At 39.8% G+C, this 25,792-nt stretch overlaps 1 protein-coding gene across 2 annotated transcripts in view; it reads right to left on the bottom strand.

The window, feature by feature from the left end:
- LOC135323498 (transient receptor potential cation channel subfamily M member 3-like) overlaps nt 1-22,152 on the bottom strand; it is a 285,214-nt gene extending 263,062 nt beyond the window's left edge. For both annotated transcript variants that reach the window (XM_064499862.1, XM_064499864.1), the window contains exon 1: nt 21,608-22,152. In XM_064499862.1, coding sequence (XP_064355932.1) covers nt 21,608-21,697 — 90 coding nt within the window. In that variant the 5' untranslated portion in view covers nt 21,698-22,152. The remainder of the gene's footprint in view (nt 1-21,607) is intronic.
- Nucleotides 22,153-25,792: the final 3,640 nt, after the last annotated feature.

Raw genomic sequence — 25,792 nt, 5'->3', positions numbered from 1 at the left:
CTCCTTAAAGAGAAGTAATTCCTGAAATATAAATTTATCTTAAATGGAAAAAGAAATCATTTGAAGGATTTAATATTTTATGATATAGTTTTCTAACCAGAACTGCTAAGTGAATTTTATCAGAATCCATTTTAAATGAAAGGAAACTTTGTCCAAAAAATTCATCCCATTTTGATCATAACACAGAATAATTTATTTGATTAAATTACAGGCAACCTATTAAGAGCCCACCTGCATAATTTTCAGAGATTTACCATTACTTATTCATTGGGACACACAGTAAAGAAGACTGATATAATAATTAAATATTCACTACAAGACATTTTGAAACAAGCTTTTCTATGTGTTTCATGAGTTCAAAGCAAGGGTGGAGGTGTCAGGTTTGTTTTTGGGGGAAAAAAAAGAGTTCATGAAATCTCAATGCTTCTGGCAAAATATGGAAACTATTTTTTGTTGCGGTCTACTGAAGACCATAGTAATGTGAAGAATGTATGCCAGAAAAAACATCAAAAGAAAAAAAAGGCAGAAAATATAAACAGAGTATATGTCCTATGTGCAGAAGAAGTACCAAACATTTTGTACTCAAGTGCAACTCATCATATCCAATATATGTCTACAAAGCAATATGTTGCTGGATTAGTAGATTAATATTGAATATTTGGAAACAGAAGCCAAAAGAGGTAAGTCTCTCAAACACGATGATCTGAAAAAAAAAATTTCCAGGACAACTAACCTATGACATCATGCCACAGACAAAAATCTGCCTTAAAGATCTCTTGTTACACAGTAGACAACAGGGAATGCCCAATTTTACAGGCCTTATAGGAAAAACAAACAAACAAACAAACAAACTGTGAATGTGCAACAAAGTGCATGTAACCTGAAAAGACAAGTCATCCAGTTGGAAAAGACGCTCTATAAAAGTAAACCACTCCAAACAAAAGCAAATGCCCTGTACAATAGAAATTTGTGGATTTGTTCAGATTTGCATTCTTACAACAAAGACAGCAGTCAACTGCCAACTCATGTCATAAATCTTCCAATTGTGGGGTTTTATGCAAGACAATCAAAGAGAAATCACCTTCTTCAAAGGATGTCTCATCATGGTCCATAAGGTGATAATAAAGAAGTCATCTGTAGCTTCATATGCTGTATACAACCCAATGAACCGGAATCATTGCCAGCTTCCACAGCAGTGTGCAATCAGTACAGCTGGGGCTGCCAGATGATTTGAGCAGAAGCACGTATCTCACAAATGAAGTACCTGAGTAAAGACCTACATACTTAGCCAGTTGAGGTCATTATCACTATAGTTGGGCTGGTCTTACTCAAAGACGAAATGAAAAAAATTTCATCAGTCACAAAAATTGCATTTCACGTCATAAAAGAATCATAGAAGCCTGCTTGTATTTGTTACTTTCGACACTCAGAGAACAATCATAACTGAGATGAATTCAATACTATATGTACTTTAATGTGACAAATGGATAAGAATGTTAAAAGTCTACTAAGAAAATACAATACCATATTTTTTTGTAAATAAAGCATAGTAGAATCATAGGTGAGACATTTTTCAACAGGAGCCTAAAGTGAAAGTTTTCACTTGGTCATAAATTACCTAAATATGAATACACATAAATTCTACACAATTCTACCACATCTTAGCAGAATTGTATACACCTCAGAAACAGGCACTGAAAATTTAGCACAATTTGCCTGTGACTTTAGTGTAGCCTGTACTAACACTTTTCTGATCCTCCCTGTACAATTTATGATTCTGGTCTGGAGTATCCTCAGACCTAGCCATGTTTGAAAATATCACAGAAACGCATCAGACTTATGAATAATATTTTGAATAATGATAGCATCCTCATCTCCAAAACAATATATCAAGAACAAATGAAACATGTTTATGGGCTAATACCACAAAGAAAAAAGATGGACATCTTCATGATTTTTAGTTGGTACGTTATTACCTTACAAAATATCAGAAAAATGAATAACTAACAAAAATACTGTACATAGTTATAGAAATGACCTCCATTAACAAAAACAATCAACCTCACAACAAGAAATGACAGCTGAATCTTCTTTCTAAAAATCAATCTCAGTTTGGGAAAGAGCATTTCTGATTCTGCAAGCTGAAAAACCGCACGTGATATTTTATATGTAGAGAATAAATTTGAATGTGCAGTGTAGATTTACTGTAGGAAGAATATACATGTTGGCATTTATAGAGGTACCATAGTTATTTCTCCATCACTCTTCTAATCCTTTCTCTTACAGGCTTGTTATTTTTCCTTAATCTTGGCCTGCAATCCTTATACTTTGTCTTCCTAGGGCAGACATTACCATCCGTAACAAATGAAGGGGTATTCTTAATCTGAAGAAATATCTTCTAATGTGGATGAATTAATGGAAAGAATTTAAATAGGCACCAGACTTAGCTACTGGCAGTTTTTTATTTTGTTTTTTTTCATTTGGCTATATGGTCTGCTTTTAAGGAACACACTGCTGTTTTATATTGTTGAGTAAATACTGTCATCATTTGCATTATGTATATATTTAAAAAGAAAAGCAATTTTATGATATATAATTTCTTATGCATTGCATTGTCTAATTTTTTTTTTTTAAATCACATACTCTAGCACTAGCCCTGAAATTTCCACTCTCCTCGTACTTCATTTTCAGTTCAGTATTCATTTTTTTTACAACTTAATTCATTTCATAGCTTAATCTCCCAGGTCCACAGTAAAATGTTTGTGTCATACATAGAGGTTACCCAGTGTCTACAGAAGAACACAGCCAGAAGTCAAGGCCTAATGGCCTCTAATTTCTATTTTGCAATTACATGGTTCCAGTCAGGAAAGGAGCAAGGACCATAAAACACAAAAAGATACCACTCTACTGCTTGAGCCAAAACCAGCCAAGGCTGCAACTTGTCGCAGCGCATGTTCTCTGACACAGTAGGTCTCCACACTGTCCATACACCAACATCTGCAAGGACATGCAGGTAGGACACGGAGGCAAGTATTCAATATCAGAATGGCAGTGCATGTTTAGTAGGGTATTAACAAAAAGTCATTTTGAAGAGAATGCCAACTTCTTTTCCTTTAACAGGTAGTTGTTGGTGGCAATTATAAGATTTGGATAAAATTAGAGTTTAGGTTAACCTCATCATGGTTAGATTTAATTTTTTTGCTTATGCACATATATTGGGTATGAGAAACCAAGTATTTGTTTCATTCAGCTTAATTACATGTATCATTGTGCGATATGCAAAGATTAAGAACAGGCAGATAGTTATCCCTATTGTTCTTACATTCTGATGGCAATTTTAATTTAATGAAGGCTTTGTAAATATGTATCTAAATGAATGTAAATGTATTCTTTTTTTAGTTCTAATTTTGTAAGGTAGCTTTATGAAAAATTCTTCTTTTTCATAGAGAGAATCATATCTCATGAATTGTCTATTTATATTTTCATTCTTCAGGCCCTTGGAGATGGTAACTTGCATTTAATTAACCTTCGCCTTGCAGGGCCAAAAAATTAAATAAAACCTCAAAACAGAGAACAAATTATCTGTACAAACATCATGTTTTCTGTCACACTAAAGAATTAGGTCTGGGCTGGAATATGCAGACAATTAAGTAAACTCTCTTACCAATGAAATACAGGACATCCTAAGCTGACAAATACCTACCTACTTCAAATTATAAAGATAATGTGCAAAACATGAAACTTTCCCAAGACACAACGGTGAATACTTAGTGATTACACAAATGAGCTGAACCTTAATTTTTATATTCCATCTGAAAGAGCAATACAGTCTCCTGAGTACTGGTCCAGGCCACTGACTCACAACTAAAAGAATCATCTATTAAATCACTAATACTACCTTCTTTGAGCATTTGACTTCTCTTTGGAGATTTCTTAGTCAATAATACATCTGAAATTTGACTCATACAATGTGAAAAAAACCTGAGAAGATAATATTCTAGAGACCTACTACTTTTTTTCTGAGTATAAATCCAAACATAAATTCAGAAAATGTTCTGTGAGGTGAATATGACACTTCTTAGCATCAAATTGTCAATGGCAATAATAACTATTTATAGAGCATATCATATTTAAACACACTGAATGATGCAAACAGCAACTTAAACCAGAGTCTAGGAATGCTTTTTTGACCTGAACTGTACTGGAACTGCTGTTTTGCCATATAATAGACCATATATTTACTAAGGAAAATAATGTTTTTCTAGTTCTGTTTGCATTAAATGAGAATTTAATGAGAATTTAAATGAGAATTAAATGAGAATTAACTTCAAACATGGAGGAGGAAACTATCCTTCTAATTCACTGCAATGAATTCTTGCTTCCACATCTTATTGAGAAAATGTTTTAATCTTCAAAAAAATGAGATCCACTTCTTATGGCTTTAAAGAATTTAAAGCCATTCAGAAAAATGAATCACATGGTCTCACCTCCAGTGAGATATTATAGATCTCTATATTTAGCTGAATTATCTCCAATTAATAAACTTCCAATCTTCAGAAAACCCAAGTGTCATATACCAAAGGCAAGGAACAGCAGAGCTCAAGGCATCACTGATGTTGAAGACCTCTGAACTGGTAAATAACTCATATACACCTGCTTGGATATAGTGGTAAGATGTTAACAGGGTGCTTGTTCTATGCTTCAGAAGCAGAAACGTTTGAATAGATCTTCTAACTTTGGAAAGAAATGCAGGTGTTGCTACTGCAGAACTTCAGAGAGGATTCTCCAGACTCCTCTGGAGCAACTGACTGTGAGTTAGGATCTGTTTCCAAGTATGGTCAACAGCTTCCCTTCAAGGGAGGGAAAAAAGAAAAAGAAAACAGAAAAAAAATCTCCCGTTTCTAGGGAAGGGGGAGGGAAGAAGGAGGGAAGAGAATTCCTCCTGAGCATCTGAAACCATCCCGAGATAGAAGGGCTGAGGTTCGGTATCTCAATACAGGGTTACAAGCAGCATGCAGATTACTGAAGGCTTCTTTTTCCCTCTGCTGTGCAAACGTTCCTTCAGTGGATACACATTTTATTCTTCTCATCCTTTCAAGACAAGATTAATAACTATACTATTGAATGCTTACATCATACAGCCTTCTTCAAATTGTATCCACAATCATTCTAAATATATAGCTAGCATTATGACTACAATGAGATGTATGAGAGCTTATATGAACACCTCCAGCTCAGCCAGAGTTTAGTGATTCCTCCACAGCATGCTTTCATTAATGTATAGTAGACTTAAGAGAAAAGTACTTCAGTAGATGGTATGTGTAACAATCTGGGGAAAAAACCCACGTCCTACAAACAAACAGTAACTAACTGATGGGTATGAGCTCTAACATTAACACTGAAGAAAAGATTGCTAATCTTTTCAGAAAGATATGATATATCTTTTCCATTGAAAAAGGAACAGTGAGGTTGAGAGTTCAGGCAAAATACTGAGTTTGTACTTTCACTGCAGTAGGAGAACATTTGTATTTTCCATATTAATATCTCAATCGCTAGTTCAAATATAGCTCAGCCTCTTGAGAAAAAGATATAGTCTAATGGTTGCTTAGTGGTTTACACTGAATATGATTTTATCTTCAGTGATAATTCATTGTAAGATATTATTCAGAATTTAAAAGGCTTTTTTTCCAAAATATACCAATATGTGGAAATCGAGACTACAGCCCTGCAGGCTCCTGTAACGGCCCCTGCCCCCACAGCAACCCCTGCCCCTAAAACCTCATACATTTACTTGGAGCAGTTCCCTGGGGACCAACCTGGTGTCCACGGCCAGTGCTGCCTTGCTGGAGAGCTGCCAAGCATGCAGCATGATCCGTGGAGCTGACTCTGGAAATTGAGGGGGGGGGGGCAACGATCACACTATGGCTTGGGCTGGCTGAGGTCCTCTGAGCTGAGACAGGCAGGGCTAACCTGCTCCAGAGCCTGGGGCAGCTGTCAGACCCGGCTCCTGCAGCTTTGCAGCCTCTGACTCTGTCCAGAGAGTCCCAGCCCTGACCCATCCCATGCCCCAGCTCTAGATGGGAGGATCACCTGAAGGAGACCTATAGCAGTCATGACAGCAGAGGCAGACTACCAGCTACAGCAAATTTTGGACTCTAAACTCCACTGGGGAAAGCTCTGCTATCTAATTGATTGGCAGGGCTATCGTCCCAAGGAGTGCACCTGGAAACCATCAGAAAACATGCACGCTCCAGCTAAGACCAAAGCATTTCACAAGTACCCCCGTAAACACCAACCTCTGCAGAGTGATGGGAGAAGATGCTTCTGTCAAGGCCCTGAGTACACCAACAGGCTCTAATTGCCCTGATCAGCCTGTAACCACCTTCCTTTGCAATCCCCCTTCCCCACTCCCAACTCCTAGGGATCTGTCTGCCTGTGCCCAAGGCCAGCTCTGATATGGTGCAGCTGCAACGTGGGATCAGACTGCTGGGAAAACAGCCAAGTAGTAAGGAAGAGCTGTGGGAGGCCTTGATGGGAGCCTCCATCCATGCATCCTCTTCCCACTGGTTCTGAGGTGTATTTAAGCTCGGGCCCTCACCCTTGCCTGAGTTATGCTGTAGGTATGGTGTGTCCAGCCCTGAACCTTGCTGATTCTGACCTTGCCTTGCTAACTTGGCTTCATGGCTTAACTTTGGCCCTGCCTCATTGCTGTGGACTTGCCTGGTGATCACTGGACTGTGGCTGAACCTGGTCACCGGCACCAGACCTGCTCCACTCTCCTTGGTTGGGTACTGTGGGACTGTGGCCTTCTTGGTGAGGTCAGTACCCTGCCTGCCTTGCTGCGATGCTCGTCTCCTGGCTTGGCCTCCCTGAAGGAGCAGCCCACTCCTGCCACTAACCAACAATGCTTTCTTTAACTGCTTCCCTCTTTCTTCCATTTTTTTTCTCCTTCTCCTCAGTATTTTTATGTACTTTTATCTTCTGCTCTTCTGGAAAAAGCCCTACGGGTATGGAGAATTCCCTCAGCAGCCAGGAAGATAGCTTTTGTTTAGACAGAGCCATATCTGTACGTCTCTTTCATTCCCATACCTCTTAGACAATGAGTAGCAAAAGGGGGAAAAAAATGAAAACCCTATCGCTTCCCTCAAATGTCTGGGAGCCAACCATATGGAAGTAACACTCTCCAACAATGTTCACTGCAGCCAGATGAGGAAATACCAACAAATTCAGAGCTTCCTATGGAAGACTGAAAGTCTCTGGTTTTGCTAGCTCTTGCCATGAAGACATATCAAAACAAATTCTGCAGAAGAAATGACTTATGGCCCCTCAGTGCATAACTATGCATAAACAAGTGAATATTCAATTTGAAATGAAGTAGGGCACAGATAACAAACAGGTTGACAGCAAGTAACTGATATAAATTATTAGCTCAAGCGCTACTGGGCCAGAGTCACAGACACAGATGTTTGCTGAACTTCATAAAAGCTGCCTGTTGCTGTAAATCACTTGCTACAATCATGATCCAATCAACTATCCAGCCAAATTTATGGGACACTCAGCTGCAAAGCTTCTACAGCAAAAACAACTGTGGAACATAATTGCAATCTGATGTGTACCTAGGACACACTCTACTCCACATCCACAGAATACTTATAAAGTTTATCCCCTTGCTGCCTTCATATGGCTCCTGTCTCTATAAAGCACTGAGAGCAACTTCAGAGGACTGTTCTGAGAAGCTCTGAATTTGAGAAGCTCCTGTGATAACAGACTAGCAGTTGCAGTGCTATTCTGCACTGTTTAAGTGTTTAAATATACATCTCTGGCTACCGTTAAAACAGAAGAGACACTTGCAAAACCAAGGAAGGATATTTCTTTGAAGATTAACTCTCCTTCCCCCATTCTGCAAAATATATCAAATCAGGCACCAATTCACCAGTCAGGTGCAATTAGATCAGTTTGCTCAGGCTCTGTCCATTTGAGATTTGAGTGTCCCCCAGGATGGAGGGTCTGCAGCCTCTCCAGGCAACCTGGTCCAGTGCTTAACCACCCTTATGGCTACTTGTATTCATTACTTCTTGTCCTGTTGCTGTGCACCCCTGAGAAAAGTCTGGCTTCATCTCCTCTATACCCTGCTTTTACATATAGAAAGATAAAAATAAGATCTTTTTCACCTTTCATTCTTATGGCTGAACAAACTTTCAGGCTTTCAGCCTCTCCTTGCACATTACGTGAACCAGCAACCTGACCAGCTCAGCGGCCTCAGCTGGACTGTCTCCAGTATGTCTGTGTCTTTCTCGTCCTGGGGAGCCCCAAACCGAACACAGGACTCCAGATGTTGCATCGAAAAAAAAAGGGGAAGGATCACTTCCCTCGACCCATGCTGGCTACGCTTTTCCTAAAGCAGTGCAGGATGTGACTAGTAATCTGTTACTCTCTGGAGTAGAGGTATGAACAGAGAAAGCTAACAACAGTTAGTGTAAGGAGTAGCTTGACTAGATAAGCTTTCTGAACCAAACTGATAGTAGTACTATAATAGTCTAAAACGAATTTGTATTTCGTCCTGTGTATGAAGTTCAATGCCATTATGTTAATATTGTTTTCTATTTTCGTATGTTTTAGTTTACTTAAAACTGAACTTGAATTTTCATTTTGTCAACATTTCTGTTTCACAACTACTTCAAATTATTACCTTTAAGGAACTCATTTTTTTGAACGGATCCACTATGGGCAGAGATATACTAATATTCAAGTAATCCAAACAAGTGGGATATAATAATAACTGCTGCTTTGAGCACAATGCATTTTAGCATTTATGTATTCACAGAGTATTCAGATCACATATCAACCACCTGAATTAATTATGGGTATCTCATTCCTTACTGAATGTTTCTTTTTTGCACTGAAACCTGTGCATTATGTCATACCGTTTGTGGCCTCCCAGTGAGCTTGAAAGGCCTCAACAGCAGAAAGCAAGAAGTGTTTTAATGACAGCTAATTTGAATTTCTGGGGAAGACCTCCAATCTGAGATTCAGAGCCATAGCCCATTGCATCATGCAAGCATACAGCAGGAAATCTAGGAAGAGCTAAAATTTTAATGGAGCAATTTTGATACAGAAATATTAAAACCTGATCATTCTAGTGATTTTGACAGAGATATTCAGCTTTAGTAAACAAGATAAAGAACTTTGTTAGAGGACCATTATTTTCATAGAATGTTGTCTTGGTAGTTTCTGAAAAATCAGTCTATAGTCAAGGTGTCTTAATTCTCAGCACACAAAAATAAGACACTAAAAAGCAGCTCTGAGAATGTTAATGCTGGTTTTACTCACCACATTACATAATAGGTCCTTCTGAAATGAGATTTTACACCTGCAAGAGGCCTTTCTCTAGACGATATATTTACTTCCAGTGCATGTAATTGGGATGTTGCATGAGGAAGAAATGCTATGGGAAAAGAGACATAGGACAACACAATCCAGATGCTGTTGCAGTAAAAAACTTGCTACAGCAAAGGCCAAAGGAGTGTGTCCCCAAACTGGGGTCCAGCTGTCATATCAGACAAGTCTGAACCAGCACAGGGGAGAAATCCTTCCTTACACAGGAGAGACTTTTGCCTGTCAAATGGACATTCACTTACAAGTGCAAAGGAAGAGTTAGAATTAGGATCTGGATGACTACCACAAAGAATCTAGTTATCAGGGCTTGAAGCAGTGTCATCTGAAGTGATCGCATGGATATTCAAATAAAGCATGTTGCATACAACTAGCTTAAACTAGAACACATCACTTTGCAGCTGCAAAGGGCTAGGAGCACACACACAACCGTTAATGCGGCTTGGCTGTAACACAATCTTATTTTATGATTGCAGACAAGGGTTAGAACTGCCATGAGTAGTGAGCATATCCTTATTCCTTAAAAAATACTCAGCGTTAAAAACAAACAAAAAAGTAGCCATACTATACTGCTAATCGATTTAATCAATGGATGTTCCACATATTTTTCTGAAGTTATTCATATTTATTTAATCACATTAAGTAGTTTGCTTCAACTTTTTATCCTCCCCATTTAAGGGGAGAGTAGACTTCAAGATATAATACTGAAAAAAATTGCAGTATTGGTAACATGCACAACTATTTCTAGCAGAAATACCTGAACGTATCTCCAGTCTTGAATCAAAAACAACGTAATGTACATTATATATATCCTGTATCATTATGCTGTTCCTACTTCAAGCTCTATTATCTGGCAAATAAGGGTAATGCCCCCTAAAAATTTGTGGAAGTCTTTCTATTGATTTAGCTGGATTTTAGATGACTCCTAAGTAAATTAATGGAAACTATGTGTGCTAAAACACTTCATGGCACTGAGATACTAAATTTTTCAGATAATTTGATGCAAACAATTTGCTCAGTTTCAATACTTACTTAAAGACTTCCTGCTGTAGTCTCATCCCTGGCAGACCGCTATATTCGGTGAATAAGTATTTCTTCTCATTTGTTCAAATTATACAGATATCCATTTTATCAAGGGACTTTTTAGTAATGCCTGAGAATTTTTGAACACAGAACAAAGCTGGAAATTTGTACTACCTTATAAATAAAAGTAACCAAAAGAAAAAACCTCATCCTTGGACATTAGCAATAGCAATCAGCAGCTTCTAAGGGGAAGATATCCTCTGAAAAATTTAGTATCCCCACCTTGAATAAGCTACAGCTCCCAAAGTTGCCATTAATAAGAAGCTGCACAGGATATTTTAGGCCTGATAGATTAGATCTTTACGTTTAAATTATTCTTAAATAATCGTATGTGTCAAGATAAAATAATCTGTTCACATTTAATTTCCCACTAGGATATTAATGAAAACCTTCTTTGTTTGTTTATTTTTTCTCCAAATTTGTGCTGGAAGGATCAAAAATACGCCTTTGTATTCCAGAGAAATGCACAAAAACATGAAATTTCCTCATTTGTATGTAATATAGGCAGCACATGTACCTGAAGTTCAGTGTTTTACTAAGGACTGTGCTGCCGATTGTCTTCCACATCATTGAGTTTTAAAATTTCTTGGGAAATGAAAACATTTAAGAATACAGGTTTCATTACTATGCAAAGAAAAAAAAAAAAAGAATATTTCTACTGTGCAAACAGAAAAAGATTGTGCCTCCCCAAAGCTCTCCCTGAAGACTGATAGTTGTTAGTCACCTCACATTCTTGTAAAATAAATTACGTGAGAAAGACTTTACGGCAATTTAAAGGAAGGTTATTTAGCCTGTTCAGGAGACATAAATGAAGAAGAGCTGTGATACCTTCTGTTTCTTCATCAGTCTTTCTCCAGCTTTTGGACCTAAGATTAGCATGGCAGGTCAAGGGGATGTCCCTCCTGTCCCCTACTGACTTTTCCAGTAAGACACCTGAAGACTACAGAAAGAGAGAAAAAAGCAAGCAGGAAGGGAATCTCAGTTTGTCTTCAGCAGTGGAAAATACTGGAATAAATATGCAAATAAGCTATACTGTAAGATGACAAAGAACAAAGAACTGTAAGATGACAAAGATGTCACGAACAAGTCTGCTAAACTTGCCAATTTCCAAACACAGGATTAGAACTTCTAAACACAAAAGCTGCTGCATGTGTCCTCTGTGTTCATAGTGGGTGAAACAAGACATCATGGTCTTAAAGACCAGCAAGACAGATCTAGACAAAGACTTCAGAAAAATATTTCTGATGGCATTGACAGGGTCACTTTCGAATGGATTGCCTACGAAGTTTACTACTTTAGGAACTTAGACAAACTTATGTCAAAAATGATGCATATTTAATTGGTCCTGTCAGTGGCAATATAGGGCAAGCAACTTTTATGGGTTTCTTTTCACAGTGTACCCCAATTTACTCCATTCTCACAGAAGAACGTAAGTGTAGGACCTCTGAAAATTTGGCATCAATGTGTTTTTTAAGACAAAGCTGGATTTGAATTGAATGATTAAAAAAAGTATTCGCTTTCTAAGGCAGATATCCCAAGCCAACAGAAACTTACAGCTATCACATCCAGTAGCAAAGGGATACCTTTTACTACCACTGTGCTCTTCTGCTTTTCTCACAAGCTTTGTGGGCAATCTTGATGCCAGATCTACCATCCTTCAGGCAGAGGGAGCTGACCACAGGTGGCTCGCTCAGTCATTAGACTGCACGTGGCAAATTATTTGTCAGCATTACAGCCATAATAACCTGGCACCACTATTGCTTTTGTGATTACAAGACAAGCAGCTAAATATCAGTAAAATTCTAGGAGCAATGCAGTTCTGGAAAAGCTCCAGTGTGGAGATGGGCAGAGATATAGAAAAAAAATGTCGAGAAAAGCAGTAGTATTTTAGCCAGGCTGTGCAGATCATCACATTGTTTTTATTTGGTAACATGGAATTTATGGTCCAAAAAAAAAAAAAAAAACCCAACCCCCCCCCCAAAAAAAAAACCCACTGATCATCAGGTATTGCCTCCTATGTATGACACAAGCAATTTGACGAGTAATTTGAAGTAATGAGGCCAAAAGTTGAACGAGAATGTATCTGGAAGATACCTTTTGTAACCTGGAAACTTATGCATGCAATCATAGTAAAGTTACTCTGGAAGGACCTCAGGATATCATGTAATTAGCTCATCCAGTTGCAGTTTTGCTCTCTCTTTCCAGCTGCATGCAAAGATGCACTTTAAGCTATTGCATTGTGAAACTGCTATGGGATACTGCATTACCACAGACACAGCAGCAACAAGCCACGCCAATTTAGTAACCCACAGACAAAGTTCAAAAAATGGCATCTTTCCATAACAGAATATTATGGTGGTGCATCCTCCATAAATTCTTAATTATAATGGTTCAGTAAGTCACTGCACTTTCCTTCTGCTTCTACCAACAACAGGTGAAGAAAGATGGGTCATTGAAAGACAACCTTTCACTCCATCACCTCCTCACTAATGTAAAATCAGCCCGATGATTGTTTTAATTAGATAATAAAAATCCTGATATTTTCTTCAGTAACATCCTTGACATTGCTAAGAGCACTTTGTCAGATTGTTTCATGTCACCATATTATTTGGGAGATGAAAGATATTTTTGATGAAGTGATTTTATTTCATGCTTTATTACTGGCTTTGACATAAATTTCCAGAGAGCCCTGAGGGCATTTCTTCTTACACTGTAGCATAGTCTTGTTAGCAATTCAGGTGGAATAAAACCACTCAGCTTCACTTCATGGTCCTGTGGCCTGAATTGCTCACATGGCACCCTTTCAAACATAAGGAACAGTATTGCAGAACAGCACTGAAATCTTATGCCATTAATACAGGATTCCATTAATGCATTAAGTGGCATTGTATTTGTAGCATCTTGTTTCAAATACTGATGTGCATGGTAGCATTTTACAATTATTTTAAAAACAATAGTGTCTATTTGGAATTAGACTTATGTTTTTCTATTAATATACATCAAAAACACTATTTATTATTTTTTAACAACTAACTCTAGAAGTGAGTCCACAAAGCCCTCACTCTATCCCTCATACAGTCAGAAATTAGGACAATTGCATTTGATCCCTAAAATCCAGGTCTATTGCAGTGTTTCACATGTTCCCAATTCTTGCTAGGGTCAGTGGGAGTCGAGGCCATTTGACACCTCCTGTAAGTACTCAAATCAGAGAAGACTGAGTGCCATAGGAAGTAGGGATCGTTTTTGAGACGAGTCCTTTAACATGCAGGAAACGTGGACCTCCTTTGATGACTCTGTTGCCTCAGCTTCTTCACTCTAGCTCCACTGGTGATGGAGTGGAGTAGAAGGCAAACACATCTGTATTTTCTGCGACGAGGGAAGAATTGCTAAAGATAGGTCTGGATTTAGGAAGATACTATAAAATAATATTAATGTGCAAGAGGATAAAGACCTGTAGCTGTGGCAAGATCCTTACTTTAGAACAGCCATGCATTTTAGTACCTTAACTGCAGCATCAAGACTGCAAATTTAGCATTTACTATCACTTCTTTTTGAGAAGCATTCACAAAGTGGTGATGTGCCCAGAAAGAGAAATATTTTTTCCCTAAAAACATCTGGTTTAAAAGAAGAAACTCTGCATTTCTACAACCTTTCACAATTTTAAGGACCTCGATCTAAGCTCTTGCTTGGCACTCATGTTAGAGGACCACCTTCTGCAAGCAAAATCGACTATGAGTCCATGAAGTTGCCTTTAGACATTACAACCACCCAATCTCACAGCAGACAGGGAGGTAGCAAACTTTGTCATCATTATGTGCATTTGCCTATGTTTCACTGCCAGGACAGAAGTAGGGTAATTTTAAAATAATTCTATGTATGTCATAAACAAAAGCTACTGCAGTAACACCTGAAAATCTAAACCACTTTTTCTCTACATGAATCCAGTAGACTAAGGTTTCTCCTTCAGAAAGTCACTGAGGTGTCTACTCCTTGAAAGCAGTCTCATGGAAACTAATATATTAACAAGACTTCTACAGCAAAGGCAGTTAGACTAGGCTTTTTGTCTTAATCTCTCTTTTCCATTTTAATGTTTTTTATTGGAGTAGTATTTCTTGTGGAAACTGATTTGCTGGTACATCACTTCAAAGTCAATGGTCACCAGTGTGAATCATATTCCTGGAACAGACTCCGTCAATAAGCCAAACCGCTAACAAGTTTTGTTTCATCTTTGATCATGTTAAAAATGTGTCCTCTACCTTTTCAGCAAAACTAACAGCACAAAGTGACTACTTCTGTATATAATGGGGACAAAAGTTTTATTAGCTTCCACATTTCCTTCCCTTCTCGGAGAAATGATCTGACAGAATCTGTCAGAAGCTCCTTACACATGTATATCTGCCCAAGTGCTGCACGAGAAGGATCAACTCCTTTCACGTTTGGTGAGAAGCCTGACTGCAAGTAATAAGCATCTTCTGGGTATGTGCAACCCCCACAAGGCATACCATTAGTTCTTCAGCTACAGCTAAAAAATGTCTTCCCCATTACTTGCCTGTAAAAATGTGAAGCACTAGAGTCCAAGCTAAAGGTTGAGCAGCAGGAACACAAGCTTACCTGTGCAAAGGTGGCTTGAAGGCAACACCTGCTGCTCCTCTGATTTGCAGTGTTAAACCAATTTCCTGATGATAAAGCAAGAAATCACAACGGCACAGCAATGCCCTAGCTCTTATCTCCTTTCTGCTCTCCTTAAGTTATGAAACTGATGTTAGATGGCACAGGAGCAAAACACCCTCTGGAAAAGAGAGTTCTGTTCTCCGGCAATCTGGGTTCTGGGCTTCTAAGTACAGACGATACACTCCAGAAAATCTGAGAATTAGAGCGCAAAACACGTAACACCTATTACAACTGTAATTTATACATAAATATGATCTTTTTGAGAAGAAAACAGAAGTTTGTTTATCAAAGCAATTTTTTTCTGAACAGAACTCTCAAAACTCATCTGTATTTCGTACCGTATACAACAGCCCACCATAAAGAGAGGTGTGACTAGTTTTCCTATTAGTGAATTCACAAGAAAATTGTTACATTGGCTGGTATTCTCTCCATGCCTCTGTTTCAAGCAGCCTGATCGTAAGGTCTGAGCTGTTATTACTTCCCAGACTGCACCACATCCTCCTGATGGAAGCATAGGTGATGGCTCATTCCCTATTACAATTTAAGTCAGCAAGCAGATGAGTGCAGACACAGGTAAATTACCACCCTCATTTTACTGTCAGTAATGTGCATATTACTTTCAGGAACACCTAATGTATCAGTTCACTAATGACAGCAATATGCTTTGGGGTTTGTTCCAAGTATCTCAGTTTTTCAGTTGAGACCTACTAAACTTGCCCTCTCATTTTGTTGCAGTTTGGAAGGGGGATGTGGTCAGTGAACTAAAACAATAACCTGAATCAATTCTTAGCTATCAAGCCGTGATACATCTGAGGAGCCCAGTGCCAACTGGGCACCAAAAGACTAGCTAAGAAACAATCATCTTCACATCCTACCTGCCTTGGCACCCATCTACATTTTTGCCCACTTTCTCATTTATAGGGAATAAAATAGAATAAAAAGCTTGCACTTCTGTTTCCCAGGAGTGTAACACAATCCAGTATTACTGTCTCATGAATATGGCAAACAAACCCACGTACATGTAATTGTAAAAATTATTTCCCAGAAGTATTGTGCCTGAGTTACTGGATGATTCTGGCAGTCCAATAGCTTTTTTCAACGCACGGAGAAAAAAAAATCAACTCCAAAAAAATACAGCTTTCTCCTCTGTTACACTTTTTTCTAACAGTAGAGGATTCAGAACCATAAATATTTATTGTTTTCTAAAGAACACATTTCATTCTTCCATCATTCTCGAGAAGCAAATTGTTCACTCAGTTTACCAAACAATACTTTAAAAAGTATCCTGAAATGAAGTTGTATTCTGTAATCAAATAGCTATTTGAGATTTTTAGCAGACTTAAATTGTTGAGCAAAATCAATGTGGTATTTCACCATGTACCACAACAAAGCCTACCGTGTGTTTACCAGTCTTTATTCCTTTTGATGTCTTCTTTATGAACGAACGTAGCTAAACAAATTTGCTGTAACAGGAAAAATGCTGGCCACACTTCTATTCCACAGCTTTTAGGATGGCCAGAATTTCACATGTATATTTTGTTACACTTAAAAAGACACTGTGCCTTATTCTAATGAGCTTTTTTTAGATTTTCATTTTTCTCCTGGGTAACCTTGTGCACCCTGTCTAGGGCAATCAAGTAAAAAGTCATTAACAAAAATAAGGTCCAGCTTCTCCTTTGGCAAGAAATTTAGTGTCTGATCTCTTCAAGCTTCCAGCAGTTCCTGGAGCTGGACTAGGCAGCTGCCCAGGTTGGATAAGTGCTCTTTGTATTTATTTGGTAGAGCTGAGCAGGCATTTGTTACTGAACCATATGCTGGAAAATATTATCCAAAACATTTTCTCCAGTGTTTCTTCTGATTCATTCCATTTCTTTTCCTCTGGCTCTTCCAAAGCTAAGCTCTTAACTTCCAAATCTACTCACTGACATGCAACTCAAAGTCCATTATAAAAATTTTCTAGCAGACTTATTAAGAAAAAGGCTGGGTAAGTTGTTGTTATCCCAGCATTCAGTGTAGCACTTCCACAGCGGCACATCTTTAAATCCATGGTGTTAAGCTTACTGTACATTAGACTCCCTTTATTTTCCTCTCCTCGGTCTATTCTCAGATCTGTGGGGCTTTTATATATTATTCATCCCCTACCCTGTGGCATGTCTCATAAGCAAATCTGTCCCAATCAGAAGTGCAACATCTGCAGCCTCTCCTAGGGCACAGAGTCCTTGGAGTGAAGTCTTCATTGTCACATCATTCATCAATTTTTTAAGAGCATACAATATTGTTCTAAAATGTCTGTTTTCCCCAAATCCTTCCATTTGGACTAGGCTCCCTTTCGTGGGAGACCGTCTCTTTATCTGATGTATGGAGACTCAGAAACTCTCTTTCACCTTAGGACAAACGCACAGAAATACGACTACGACTACCAGAGCAAGTGGAACGGTTGTTCTTAAGTGGCACAACATGGATACTGCTTACTATTAATTAATATTAATTCTTCGTAATAAGAAATAAAGAAGAAACACGGTAACAAGATCCTGGCCAAACACACAAAGAAGCAAACTTTGGAGTTCAAGTGGAGAAGCAGAAGCTAAACAGTCGCTGCTGGAAAGCAACCTGACACTTCAGTGACCATCTTGGGAAAACGACAATCCCTCTCGCTAACACAAAATCGCCCTCTCTGCACACGTGCTCAGGGCACTTCTTAATCCTCTTACTTCACATGGGAAGACAGTAGATGGTGAGTTAGCATTTATTTAAGCATATTGAAATAACCACAAAAAGTACCAGCATGGGATGTGCTACAGAAAATATTTGTTAGGGGGAAAAAACAGGACCAGTGAAGGGTGAGCCAGTGACACAAGGTGTAAAAATGCCCTCTAATAATTTGATTTAACCTGTGATTCAAATATAATAGCTGCTAGTTCTCTAATACTCTGTGTGTCTGTTAGAAAATGAAAAATGAAGAAAACAGGATTATAAGACCATTCCTAAACCTGAGGGTATTAGTGAAGTCGGTTAGAGCAGAAACACATGCCTGGCAGAAAAGCACAGGGAACAGAGCTGGAGAGCTGCTGGACCTGTCAGCACCAGTGACTGATCCTCGATTATCTAAATCAAACCAGGTCACTGTGGCCAGAGCTGTGTCAGCTGTCAGTCCAGGTAACCAGTGCATGTCAGCGTGTGCCAGTTCAGCAGGAGGGAGTAAGAGCACAGCTTACCTGTTGCATAGCACATATTATTATTTATTTAAAAGCAGTCATTTTGAGACAATCCCACCAATTTATTACTGAGTAATATGAAGCGAGAGACCCCAAGGAAGTCCTGGTTTCCAGTGTTTATCTATTTCACTCAGTCTAGAAGCACAGGTGCTACATGTAAAATTGAATCCACAGGATGAGAGCTTTATAATTCTTATTCATAGGACACAGAGCTAACGTACAGCCAAGACATAGAAAAGTTCATACTGTTTCCTATCAAGGTGGCACGTTATGCTACAGTGACTTTTTTCCCTGCGTATTACAGGAAATCTCTGCTAACTCTTAGTCTTACAAATTCAGGCAGAGATGCATTCTTGAACCTAATGATGTTGTTCAGTTGCTTTGTTCTGGTGGACTAAAAGTGTGGGAATGACAAACACAATGTTATTTTATATTTTCTGTAAATAAATTTACAAAACACATTGAAATAGACTTTGGCAACCACAGATAATGCAGATAATGATAAAATGTGCCTTTGCACATCAGTTTTTACAAAGCTTATTGTGCAACTGAGGGCACCCACTGCAGAGAAAGGCTAATCAGATTCAGTAATACAATATGTTGGACAAAATCAAAACTAAATAAAAAAGAATTTGCATATGTTCTCACAAAAGCAAATTAGCATTAACTTCATTAAAAAAGAATACTTCTATATCTGGCCACCAAAATGTAAGAAATCAGAAGAAAGCATGCTTTTATTCAATAATTTCAAAAGAGAACACCTGGATTATTTTTTAAGGAGAAACACAACATATATTTATATATGTTTGCACATATAGAGATTAATTTCCTCTGTGTAAAAAGAAAAAGATCTACTGTATACCTACTGAGATACAATATTGCATTACCCCTTAAGGACTCTCAGTCAGTTTGGAAATTGGTCCATTAAAAATGAGCTAAGATTGCACTTGCTTTTCCAATGTTTGTGGATTTACAAGAGCACCTTTCATTCAGAAAAAAGGGGTTTCTTCTTTGTTTTTGGGAGACAGACCAAAAAAAGAAAAGAAGACAGACACTCTTCTGATGAGTGAATTTGTGTATGTAAACATTTTCAAATTCCTGGAGGAAAAACAGGAAAATATGTACACTGCTCATCTGGTAATTTGTTGCTATTGTTATTGCACTCTTTTCTTATTAGCTCTTTCTAACAGGAAAATTCCTTCATATTGCCAGTCATATCTTTGGGGGAACTGGGACAACGGGGCCGTGTTCTTGCCTGATCACATGCCTTGAACACACTAAATAATAGAAGACAAAGGCAAAACGTGTATGTCGGAAGCATCGTTTTGAGCTGACTGTGTGCCCTGAAGATGCTGGTGCCTGCATTTCCCCCTGCCCAGGCAGCTCTGCCCGGCAGCTGGGGGAGGTGCCCGAGCCCCAGCTCCTCTGCTGTGGCCGCTCCCCAGCCCCGCGCAAGGGCTGCGCATCCCCTGCTATTTCCCCTGCGCCTCTTGCTCACCCCGCGGCCTCCGCTCGCTCTCTATCCCTAAAAGATTATAGCTGTAGCCACAGGAAATCATTTTAAGCCAGCTCTTTTAATAAATAATCGACGACGTTTACCCTTAAAACAAGTGCAATGAAGAAAAACCGTACACAGGGGGCAACATTTGTCTGCCAAAAAAAAAAAATACAGTTTTTTTTTTTTGTGGTATTGAGAATGCCAATAAAATTTCCCAACATCTGAGTTCTCACACTCTGGGAAAATTATGTTTTCCTAAGTGTATTAGCTTTTAAAGTATGGCTATTCTAATTTGTGCTTCTGGCAGGAGAAGAAAGAAAAAAAGCCTTTGCAAGATAATCAGCACTACTTTCTGATTTGTTTGGTATTACACTTCAGTTGTATTTTGATTTTTCAGCAGATCTACTGTAGACCTTATTGCTATTCTTCGGAGCTGCTCACAATGCACCTGCCAGCAGCCATACACCTGGCTTGGAAACAGCAACCTTTTTCTAGGGTTGTCCCTTCCTGCCAGGATGTGACAAATACCTGTCATGATACACAGTATGGTCATTTTGCTTCACATATACAATAACTATATGTGCATTATTTGACTGGTAAGTGCGCTACCATACAGTACACTACTGTGCAAATATGTTGCATTACGGAGGACTGACTTAGTTTCAAAGTTCGAGCTGTCCATGCAAAATCAAATGGTTATATCAGTCATTACACTCCATCGCACTGTGCATGGAGCCATGTTTTACCTGGCTGCATACTAATTTCAAAGACAAACTATGAAGTACTAAGATGAACTGAGATAACCATTGCCATGCCTCCCAACACTAAAAAAAAAATTACAGGCATCCTAAAGCAACCTGATTATATTGTTTAAATTTGCATTATGTTTTCATACATTCAAACATTTCAAACAAATTTCATACATTCATACATTTCAAACAAATTAACATGCTCCAAGAGCAAACAAGATTTTTCAGCTTGATACAACCTCTGTTTTCTTCAAAAAGTTGATTCATGATATTTTTGCTTTCCAGTTACGTATGCCTCTAGAAAAGGTGTAAGTGGGACACGCAGCAGTAGTGGTACTGCACATGCTGAGATTAAGAGCCCCTCCCATTGTCTATAAACCAAAGTAATTTTCAAATAATTATCTTTTAGGAAGGCATATTTAAAAACATCCTCAAATCAAACTGTGCCACTTGGTTTAAACAAAGAAAAAAAAAATCATCATCAGAAAGTTTCACTGAAGCTGTCTGCGCTGTCAGTCTTTAGCTGACCTCCGCTTCTATGTACAGCTGTTAGCCAACCCGGAGAATTTGTGTCCGCTCACATACTGCTCCGTTTACAGGTTGGTCTGAGCGGTACTGTACCCCTGGGTATCCCTAGGGTCTGAATAACCCCAAATACCAGGTAGCAGAGGACTGCTCGCAAAGACACACACCTTGGAAACTGATGCCTTCTTCTTCCCTAGAAGTTCATGTCTTTTTTATACGCCTAGGCAAACTGAAACGCAGCTTGTGTCCACCACCGCCTACTGCCTTTCCGTGCTTCTACCCGTCTCCTAGACCTCCATCAACTGCTGAACACGCAGAACCGGAGTGCAAAGCCCAGCTCCGGTACCTCCGGGTACTCGCAGGGGTTTTAACGGAGGTAGCTAAACTAGCTCCTAATGAAGTTGAGGCAATTTCGGCATGAACTCTGCGGCGGCCCAGACCGGCGCGCTCCGGGCAGAGGGGGGTCACGGTACCTTGAGGAGTCTGACGGAGGGCAGAAAGGCGGCATGGCACAGCTTCCGGATGGTCCAGTTGAGCGGCCGGGGAGCGTCCGTTTGGTTCATGGCCCTCCACAAGTCCCACCGGAAAAGTCAGCCGCGGACCCGGCAGCGCCTACCGAGGCAGCCCGCCGCCGCCGCCTGCACGTCCCATGCTCGGCCCGTCCGCCCGCACCTGCGGCTCCCGAGGCGGGACGGGGGCTGGCCGCGACGCGGGCAGCAGGCAGGCGAGGCGGATTTGCGGTAGCCGCCGATCCTCCCTAAGAAAGCGGCCCCTGCCTCGGAGCAGCAGGGCTCGTGCATACCAAACGCGGCTGGAGCCTGCTGCTCAGGGGAGGGCTGCACTGCTTTAAAGGAAAGGGGCAGCCTGCGTACAGAAAGGGCTGCAGTGCGCGCTGCCGCTCCCCGCTCCCCGCTGCCCTCCGCAGGCAGCAGCCAGGCTGGGCTCCCCCGCGGCCGCGGAGCCATCCGCCCTGCTCCCCGCTCCCGTGGGCGAGGGCGCAGGGCGAAGAGGGCGGAATTTGAATAAAGCAAGCGGCGGGGTAACGTGCCCTTTCTTCCCCAAAGCCCTGCGAGCAGAGGGAAGTCAGGCAGCAGGGGAGGGGCCAGCGTGCAGGCAGCAGAGACTGAGAAGGCGAAGAATTAATTCTCTCTTCATTCACTGATCTAATGGACCTAGAAAGCCTAGTTCCATTGATCTGACATAGTACTGGTGTGCTAGCAGTGCTGTCGGCATTTAGGGGTGCTGCAAAAGCATGGGTGCTATCATGCACGTTCTGCTAAAATAACAATTAAAAAAGACAGTCTGAATTCAATTCAGCTCAGTTTAACATTAAATTTACGCTCAGAGTAATTCTTTTAAAGGTGTGCAGACACACGAGGCTATGGTGTGGGGACAATTCAAACCTAGCAAAGCATACTTCCATTTGAGGCAGCAGCTGGCTTTCCCAGCTAATGAAGATGTTCTTAATGCCAACTCTCCAGCTGCAGGAGGAGAAATACCCTTTCCGCACAATTTTTTGATGAGGGTTGCATTAGGGAAGAGTTACGAAGTGCAAAAAGCAAACCCCCTACAAAGAGCTGGGAATATTTTATTTTGCCAGTAATAATCAGTTTTTAAGCTGATTATGGAGGAAAACAGCCACTTCTCAGGAAAGTTTTAAATCTCTGTCAGCTTAGAAAATATCTACTCATTTAGTTGGATGGTTTTTATTGATTGTTCTGGCATTTTCAAATTTCCTCTTACTCCCCATATTACAGATGTTGTTTCTCTATTTATAATTTACTCATCATTATTATTATATTCATCAGCAAAAGCTGACAAATTCTCCAAATGAGGGGAAAGAGATTAAAAAAATTGTTCCATGAGGCTACGCTAATCAGACTGTCTTGTGTATTACTGTCTACAATGGTTTGCAGTGGGGCTGCAAATCTAAAACTCTGTAAGATGAAGCTCCACAGAGCTTCCCATCTTTGAGATGGAGCTCTATCATTGCCTTCTTCTGCAAACAGCCCCTCTGGGACCATAGCTTTTATGTGTTGCAGTATTTAATATACACCAACTTGCTTTCACAGGCCTATTTTCCATGGCCTTGTGCCTTGCCTAGTCATTTGTATTTGCAGACAGCAAGTGTAGGAACACCAGCTTCCTACAAAGGCAGCAAGGAAGTCCTGATGGACAGGGCGCTACCCTGACATGAGAGACTCAGCCCCACCACTGAGTCCTTGGGTGACTTTGGATAGACCATTTAATCTTCTCTTGGCCTTAAGTTTAATTCATTTTAACTTTAATGTACATCTTTTATCTATAAGGAATACTGCATAAACTTGAAAAAGGCCCAGTAAGGAGATTTTTTTTTTACTCTCACGTCATTTTGGCAGCAGCTAATGCCAATTTTAGGTAGGTATAGGTGAAGGGTCAGGGAGCAAATAATCAAATTCTGGAAAGCTTGTTTGCTGAAGTGTTGACAACAACTGGTTAAAAAATATAATAAAAAGATTGGAGAGTGGTATTTTTTTAGTTTGTTCTGTGGGGCTTTGTATCCCTTCAGTGAAAAAGTCAGAATGTGAAGCTCTTATTCTATCGAGTTAGAAAAGCAAGTGCTCAGCTTTTCTAAAACCTGAGGCCCATTAGGAGATGTAAGGATGCAGCAATCCCGGGAGGATTTGAGTTGTTACTCTACTAGAGCTGAAAGAGAGAGAGCTGCCACTTTCACATTAAAACCCTTCTTCCCCCAAGCATGCTCAGTGCACCATCAGCATTCACATCTGGTTCTTTGTCTCTCGCCAAGGTGCATCTCCGAAACAACAGAAAAGCAGAACCAATAGAAGGGAAATTCCGGGGATGCCTGCAGATAGAGAGATTTCTGTGCTCCTTAAACCTATTGTTCTTGGAAAGCACTTTTAGGAGCACTTCTTTGTGGATTTCTGCTATCCAACATGATAATAATCCTACCTTTAGAAAGCTCTGATACAGGAAACTTTAACACCTTTGGGAATGCTGCAGAATGAGAGAACAGCTGAGGAGCTCATAACATCCAAACCACTTGCAGCACATCAGCAACGTCCAACATTTTCAACCTGAGGGCAAGCATTCATCAAAAAGATATTAGGGGCTGCAGGCTCTCTCACCCAACCATTTCTCTCCTTTTATTAGTCCACAGCACAAGAAAAACGCAAGTCTGGTTTAGGTACCTCAACAGGAGTTGTGATTGTTGTTGTTATTACTGTTTGTACTGAGATAGGGTCCAGGTACAAAAACACAAAGAGAGTTTTCCTACTCTGCACAGTTTACAATTCTTTTATAAAATAAAAGACACTGGGTAAATGGAACAAGCAGAGAGGGCAGCACAAGGAAACCATAAAGATACACTGGTCAGCATGGTAGAAAGCAGCCCCTCTGGACAGCAGCAGCCCAGCTGGGGACAAACATCAGGGGGAGGCAGGAGAACTTTCCTGTGATTTCAGGTTTGGTGTTCCTGTGTGTGCCAGCAGACGGGAGGAGAAAGGTGCATCTTCTCCGCAGCGCGGACACTGAGCCACCTTTGCTAGTGCTTCCTTAACTCAAAACTGCTTTCCAGCTCCCCTGAGGGCTTGCAGAGCCCAGCCAGGTAGCAAATAGTGGAGAAAACAGAGCTACTCTTCTCCCTGTTTGCTTGCAGTGCTGTGAGTGGTCATCGGGTGAGTGCTGCAGAAACAGCCTGGGGCAGAGGTGGTAGCTCACCCTAACACACAGGAGACCATCTCCTGAGACTATGGAGGAATTGCAGGATGGCAAAAGAAGAAGTAATTCAGCAACTTTTACTTAAAAGTCAGAGCTAGCAGGATGCATTTTACTATCACAGCCAAAAGGAAGAGGCATCTTATTACCCAGTAACTTCACAGACCTGTAAGTGAAACAAAATTGAAGTGTATATCGATGAATAAAAGCCTATATTTATAAAAGCAATAATTTTTTAACAAATACTTACGTTTCAATTTATTTGCCTTTGTTTTACATAATTGCTTGCAAAAATCAGAGAATAGAAAAATGAGAATATGTTACCAAATTGGGATGAGCTATGCTTAATTTCATGTCCATCAAAATATCTTAACAGGCACAGATTTTCTTGAAGCTTAACTGAACTGATAATTAATTTATATATTTTCCCACTGCTCCAGCATCTTGTTCTATTCATAGTATGGCCTAGGTAACTTTTTATGCTGTTATGTTCGCTGCAGTATTTCACAAGTCTTCTGCCACATGTTCACATCCATTATTCCCTCTCCCCTAAACGCAGATAGTGTTAATGCAATATACTTATTAAATGTTAATTAAATAATTTATTCTAGATGTAGGCAGTTTTGTAGACTGTCTCAAGCATATACATAAATGGTATTATACGTAGTTATGAATTATGGCTTTAGGCAACTGACTGAGCAGCTAGAATAAAGGGTATAGCTTATAAAATGGTTGATGGATTTCTGTCTGTTTCCTTTTATTAAGTTCTGTAAGTCTGTGATGAATATCAAATATCATGAAATCCTTTTTTTAAGCCTCCTCACTGCCATCTTAAGATGACTTTTAACTGATCCACTTCTGGGTTTTGCCTGGGAAAGCACTGAGCTGGGCTATCTCAGAAGGGGTCTCTGGGGCCCTGATGCACACACACTCTGCGAAAG

The sequence above is a fragment of the Dromaius novaehollandiae genome, chromosome W, assembly GCF_036370855.1.
Source record: "Dromaius novaehollandiae isolate bDroNov1 chromosome W, bDroNov1.hap1, whole genome shotgun sequence".
In the NCBI taxonomy this organism is placed as follows: domain Eukaryota; kingdom Metazoa; phylum Chordata; class Aves; order Casuariiformes; family Dromaiidae; genus Dromaius; species Dromaius novaehollandiae.
The sequence above is the reverse complement of the archived record's forward strand: the minus strand, read 5'-3'. Positions and strand labels throughout refer to the sequence as shown.